Source organism: Nannospalax galili, unplaced genomic scaffold (assembly GCF_000622305.1).
Source record: "Nannospalax galili isolate Female #2095 unplaced genomic scaffold, S.galili_v1.0 scaffold305, whole genome shotgun sequence".
NCBI classification, from domain to species: Eukaryota; Metazoa; Chordata; class Mammalia; order Rodentia; family Spalacidae; genus Nannospalax; species Nannospalax galili.
Genome location: NW_008356258.1, coordinates 6830694 through 6837613, shown reverse-complemented (window position 1 = coordinate 6837613; position 6920 = coordinate 6830694). Strand labels below are relative to the sequence as shown.

The 6920-nt window shown below is 36.6% G+C and overlaps 1 protein-coding gene across 3 annotated transcripts in view; it reads right to left on the bottom strand.

Moving 5' to 3' along the window:
- Nucleotides 1-9: 9 nt before the first annotated feature.
- Nucleotides 10-6920, bottom strand: part of Gucy1a1 (guanylate cyclase 1 soluble subunit alpha 1) — a 66401-nt gene continuing 59490 nt past the window's right edge. For all 3 annotated transcript variants that reach the window (XM_008854296.3, XM_008854297.3, XM_008854299.3), the window contains exon 9: nucleotides 10-899. In XM_008854296.3, coding sequence (XP_008852518.1) covers nucleotides 695-899 — 205 coding nt within the window. In that variant the 3' untranslated portion in view covers nucleotides 10-694. The remainder of the gene's footprint in view (nucleotides 900-6920) is intronic.

The following is a 6920-nucleotide window of genomic DNA, read 5'->3' as shown; positions in this document are numbered from 1 at the left end:
CTTATCATGTATATAATCAAAATAATATAAAAGTTTTTTTTGTGTGTGATGCATTGTGCTACAGAGAATATTTTTAGTTTCAAAACTTGAAAATATTCTTTGATATTTACAGAACTATTTTATGCCATATTTTATCTAATCTCTAATTGCTTATTTCCTAAAACAGAAGACAGAAACAAAAAGATGCAACTGATAAAAGCTACCAGCCTATTTTGTTTTATACACTACCAGTTAAGTAAGGAAATATAATCAAATGCAGAGCTAAAGGGTCAAAAGCTCTTGCGATATTAAGCACTGTCTTTTCTATTCGAAATTTTTTAAAGGTGACTGTCACACACATACTTAATAACAACAGACACTGGCTACAAGTGACTCCATCACTTTGAACAGCTGACCTTGACTAAAATTGCCTGCTATGTGTACAATGTGCTGGATTTTGAATTCAGGTAGTGATTGTTATAGAATACAAATATGCCCCCAAAAGTCACTTTTGAGGTTTGTTTGTTTCTTAAACAGAAGAAAGTTGAAGTGCTGAAGTGAATACGTTTTTATCATGTTAAATGAGAGAGAGAGTAGACTGGGTCTTATCCTCTGAAATTTTCATACTGCTTTTCCCGGAACCCTAAAGTGTTTCAGAGGCTCTATACATCACTAAAGGGTCAAATCCAAAGAAACCACATAGGCACGTGGTTCACTAATCTATTCCTGAAGCTTTGCCTAAAAAGTTGGCGCTGCCATCTTCCACATCTTTCTTTCGGAACCATGGTTTGGAATTTGTTCCTTGCTGTTGGTAAGCATCCAGAAAATGACAGATTCCAGGAATTTCACTGGGGAAGTTTGGTGGAAGCTCTTCCCTTGATCGCGGGGTAAACACAAACCCAGGACAGTCTTTGAGTAATCTGAAAAGATTAAAATAAAACAACAGCTTTAGACTGACATAAGGATTTGACAGTTCAGAAAAGACAGCTAAATTAAAGAACTATTAGTACACAAGCTCTATTAGGTGTGACTGACAGAAAGATTCCCATGTTAATAGATATCTCCACACACATACACAAAAATACAATCAAGAATCAAATTCACATTGAGAATTCTACTCACATGTATTTCACTCGTATTAGAAAAGAAGAATTATACAATATTTTTGTGATGATTTATATATCAATGCAATTCACAAACACAAAATTACCCAAAGATCTAATAACAAATACACACACACAATTTTAATGCTACTGAATTATATTTCCTAAATTGAAAATGATAAGTTATTATCTGTTTGTCAGTTTATTAATTAATTGCATAAATGCTACTGAGAAGAAATCATGAGCAAGATGTTGTGGAAGAAAAGTAAACTGACAAAAAACAATGTGAAAACAACTTTTTGATATTTTAAGTATAATTTTTATTAATTTCAGATTAGTAGAAATCAAATGAGCTGCTTTTATGGGAGATGGGAAAAGGGTTGTTTGAGACAGTATCTCATGTAGCCCAGGTTGGCCTCAAACTCTCTTTATATCGCAGGATAAATTCAAACTTGTGATCCTCCCACCTCCACCTTTCAAGTGGGGGGGAATAAGGCATGCACCACCATTACTGGTTTATGTGGTACTGGGAACTGAACCCAGGGCATCATGCATGCTGGCAAGCACTCTATCAACTGAACTCTTCAGCCGACAAATGAGCTTTCATTGTTCATATTAAGATTCCACTTACTATTTATTATGTATTTGCAACATTTTATCTTCTTAAAATCACCTGCTTTGCTAAGTTTTCTCATTTGTTACTTAGTATTTGTCCACTGCCCATTTTAATTTGAATCTTATTGATAAAATTGCTGTCTCATCTTCCCATTCACTTCCCTTGCTTTATGTCAAATGCAAAGTTGATAAGAATTTTCTCTAAGCTACTCTTCAAGCCCCAGATGAAAAGTGGACTCTAAATCAGCTTACACAGGAAAACCACTTAGCATTTCTGCTCAAGCAGATCTGGCCTTCTATTCAGCAGTCTGTGGTAGCTTATCTAGGTCAGATAGAATGATAGTGGATAATTGGATTTTGGTACTGTGATGCTCTTGTATGTTATGAAGAAACCAACTGAATAGAAGTCCATGTCTCAAGAGTGAATCTTTGAATAGAATACAGTGTGTGAATATTCTATCAGCTTTTATCAGTGTATCAATAACAAATTTAATGAAAATTATGCTTTCATCAGGAACACTGATATTTTTCTGTGGTTGTTTTTAATAAGGCACAGTATTGCTGAATTCACTCTAAATAGCTGTGGATAGGAGACTCTTGACTTATTCATATGCTAGAATTCATATAACATAACACAGTATGCACATACAGAGTCATGCTATATTTAGCTCACATTTTCTTATGAACAACCCAATGAACATTCAGGAATTTTTCAACCATTTTGAAACCATGTATAGTCTAAAGTCTGCTGGGGTGAGCATGTTAATCCCCAAACCACTGACTAATACTACATTTCAGAGATCTTCGACTCGTCTACCAAAGCAAGTTCATCAGAAAACATCAGGAGTAGATAAAATGGATGAGCCAGATCTTTCTAATTCAGATTGAAATTTCACCCATTAAAACATCTTAAAAGTGGGGCTGGAGAGATGGCACAGTGGTTAAGAGCACTGGCTGCTTTTACAGAGGACCCAGGTAAGGTTCCCAGCACCCACACAGTGGCTAACAACAGCCCATAACTCCAGTTGATGCCTTCTTCTGGCTGCTACAGGCACTGCATGCACACGCTGCACCTATATACATGTAGGCAAAATACTCACACACATAAAAATATTTTTTAAAAAATCTCAAAACCATAGGACTGAGTAGAATAAAAGTGAATTTTGAAAGGACATTGTCATGTTGAATGGGAACCTATTTCCCCCTGAGTTTATTTTCCCTCTGGAAGGGACTAAATGTGAGTTACTCGTCCAGATATTTTCTCCTTCTTAGTAGGCAGAAATTACCCACTTTACGGCGGTGGTGAGAAAAAGGTGCTGGACATGCACCACACAGTGCTTTCCTGATTGTCTATTTGGGAGCCTGCCTGCCCCTAAAATAGCTCATTTTTCAGCTTTCCTACAAGCTGTGAAGGACACAAGTTCTATTATGTCAGTGGCATTTTATATCTTATGCATTTTTATCTTATGGTTCTTTTTTCATTTCTGATGTTCATATTTACATTTTGTCATATTTTATAGTACACATTTACTTTTTAATTTATAAAATGTATCTGAAAGAAATGTGATAAAATGCTGGATACACAAATGCCATATTATTTTCTTCATTATTTTTCTATGTTCAGAAATTAAATACTAATGGGGCTGAAGAAGTAGTTCAATAAAGAGCATTTGATGCTCTTGCAGAGGATCTGGGTTCAGTTCCCAGCACCCACATTGCAGTTTGCAACCTCCTGTAATTCTGGTTCCAGGGGATATGATGCCTTCTTCTGGCCTTTGCAATTACTGCATGCATGTGGTACACACACATACATGCAGGCAATTCATATACATAAAATGAAATATTTTTAAAAAGAAATTAAATATGAAGTATAGAAAAGTATATATTTAATAAATAAAAGTACGTAAAATTATAGATGATTAATATAGCTTTCTTTATATCAATGCAATATTTCTGACTAAGTTGGGTAATTACTAACATAATGCTGTATTTAAAATGAAATCAAAGTAATCAGTGTTTGAAGAGGCTTTATTGTACATCATTTCTACTTGTTAAGGTCTTTGCTAAAGATCATACAACTAGTGTTTGTGATTCTGGGGCATATCTTCTGAACACAAATCCTATTGCATTTTAAGGAACTTAGCAATACAATTAGAGCACATGGAATGAGAATGTCCATGATCATATTTGTAAATGACCAGAGTTTATAAGAAAAACAGTTTGGAATAATGGTAAAATTCAGATAAAGCCTTGGTGGCAGTTAATGCCCAGAGGCAGCAGAAGTCACCCAGATGTTCTGTTCTTCTATCAGTCTCCTCTCCTCCACATCTCCCTATACTTCTTTGTTCACTTTATTGTTTTACCTTATATAGTTCAAGCTCAACTACTCAATTCTGTATTCTCAGACTTGCTCTACAAATAAATTATCTGCACCTGGATGGGCAGCATGCATTTACACCCTCACCTCCATTTTTACCTTTAGTGATTCATGGCCAAAAAAGCAAACCAAAATGAATGGGACCCTCAATTCATAATATAGAAAAAGAAAATTCAGGATGGATCATCTGCTTAACTGTAAAACTATATCAAGCATAAATTCTTGGGGGGAAAGAACAAATCTTTGTGATATTGGAGTAGGCAGCAGATCCTTAGACACAGCACCAAAAGCACAAGCAGTAAAAGAAAAATATAGACAAATTGTATTTCATCAAAATGTAAAACTTTTGTGCTTCAAACAGGACATTATCCATGAAGTGAATTTTTCACCCACAGAATTGGAGAATATATTTGCAAACCATGTATTTAATAAGGAATTTGGATCTAGAGGATAAAAATGAATTCTTATAAGTCAACAATAAAAGGACAACCCAATTCAAAGACAGGGGAGGGATTTAAATAGATATTTCCCCAAAGATGATGCAAAAATGGCCACTAAAATCTGGTCGTGTTGGCACATGCCTTTAATCCCAGCACTTGGGGGGCTGAGGCAAGAGAATTGAAAGTTTGACATCACCCTAGTAACATGACTTTTCTCACCAAAACAAAACAAAACAAAAAGAGTCAAAACAAAGCAAAAAATTTCCATTTCACACCAACATCAACAAGCGCTTGGAAGGAGGGGAGAATGGAGAATCTTGATACATTACCATTGGGACTATAAAATAGTGTCGCTACTTTGGGAAATAATTAAATAATTCCTCAGAGTATCAAACATAGAGCTTACCACATGAGCTAATAATCAGCCTTACTATACCCAAGAGAATTAAAAACATGCCCATAACAAAACCACAAGTGAATTATATTAGCAGTATAATTTATTATAGCCAAAACCAAAACCTGGTAACCCACTGACATGGGACTTTAACAATAACTAATGCAGTCTTTCTTAGTTTTCCTATTTCAGCAGAAGTGAACAAAATGCAGAATATTGATGCCTAAAGGAAACTCATATTTAAAAGAAAGGCATAATTGCTATTAATTCTATGGAAAATTAATCACTGGTTAGAAGTGAAAATTTGAAAATAAGGGTCTTTGCAGGGTGTAGATCTGAGTATGTACCATCTATCAGAAATATATCAAGAAATTATCTGTATTTGACACTAAGCAAATTATCTTATTATAGAAGATATGCCATTGTGATAAATAACGGCTTCTAGGAGCAGCATTTCCCAGACCCGCAGGATGTCTCCCTAGCCTTTTAGCTTAGCGTTTTAAATTGGGCTTACAAAGTAGGAGGTTTTCACATGGCTTTTTCATAACTCTTCACTTTGATTATCCTCTTTCTACTTCCTCATCTCCTGTCCCCCAACCAGTCTTTCCATCCCCGTATTCTCTATCTCTACTTTCATATCACTTGTGCTCTCTTAGCCTCCCTCCCTTTAGACATCTCTCCTCCAATGACCCCTTTCTAGTTTCTTGACTTCTATAGTAGGTGCTCTAGGTTAAACATACAGGACTAAAGATTCAAAGCTAACATCCACATACAGGAGAGAACACACAGGATTTGCTTCCCTGAGCCTGGGTTACCTCACTCAGCATCATTTTTTTCTAGTTCTATCCATTTACCCACAAGTTTTATAATTTTATTTTTCTTTACAGTTGAATAAACAAACAAAAAATCTTAGTGCTGGGTATGAGCACTTATGAATGGTTGGTCAGGGAGACCCCAGAAATCCTGAAAACAATGCAGGCTATTGCCATTTATCTTTGTTAACCACCAGAACTAGTTGATAAGACCCTACTACTGAAGACACAACACACCTTGGTTACAGATACAAAGAAGCCAGCTGGAACTCAGCTGGAAACTTCCTGCCTACTGATTAGCGTTCTTAGGACCAGAAGGTGCAATCCAGGCTACTGGGGGAGATAAAGCATCATTAGTCTTACCTAGTTGTGAATCCTATGAACAAGAATGTTGACCTTCCTGGGAAGTGCACTAGTGGTCAAAGTTTTATGGGGATAACCAACCACTCTCAGATTGGATTTGAGGTCTCTTCAACAGGAGAGAGTACATGCCTAATAATCTCAATCTGGTCAAAACCCCATGGATGGAGAGGTCATAGATGCTAGGAGGGAACTCACTACAGTGGTTTAGAAAAATTGACACGGCATCAAACTATAGTCTAAATATTTGTGTTTATACATGTAGGCAAATGCCACTCTCATCTTTAATTGGAGAAGCTGCTCTTTGCAGTGAATGGTGATAAATGCAGACTCATGATTGCTCAAGATGTTCAGAACACATGATGACTGAATGCTCAGCCCTAAACGGGACATTTATACCATTTCCTCTAAGTCTCAGGGAACAGCAGGAGCAGAAAGAATAGGGAGAATGGTTGAGAAATGCTACCTTCAGGCCTGACACAACCACTGTAGACATGATCTCACAGCAGTTGCAGTTGTCTGCACTGGGCCTGCAGGAGACTGGGCCTTTCAAGGGTCAATCACAGATCAGGGAGGGGTCCCTGCCCTACACCTCCCTAAACTATTAGCAACTGACGTTTTCTGAGAGAAGATCAAGCATTGTTTTAAGCTATGTAACAGTGAGGCCACCCAGCAGTTCCAAACCCATGACCACACAAATAGTCCTGGCTAAAATCAGTGAATCACAAAACAAAGCAAAACAAAAACCATGAATGTGGGAAACATACCTGTAGGGAGGAGGGTGATAAAAGGGTGGAAAGGGGGTGGGAGTAAAAGAATGTAATGTAATATATATATATA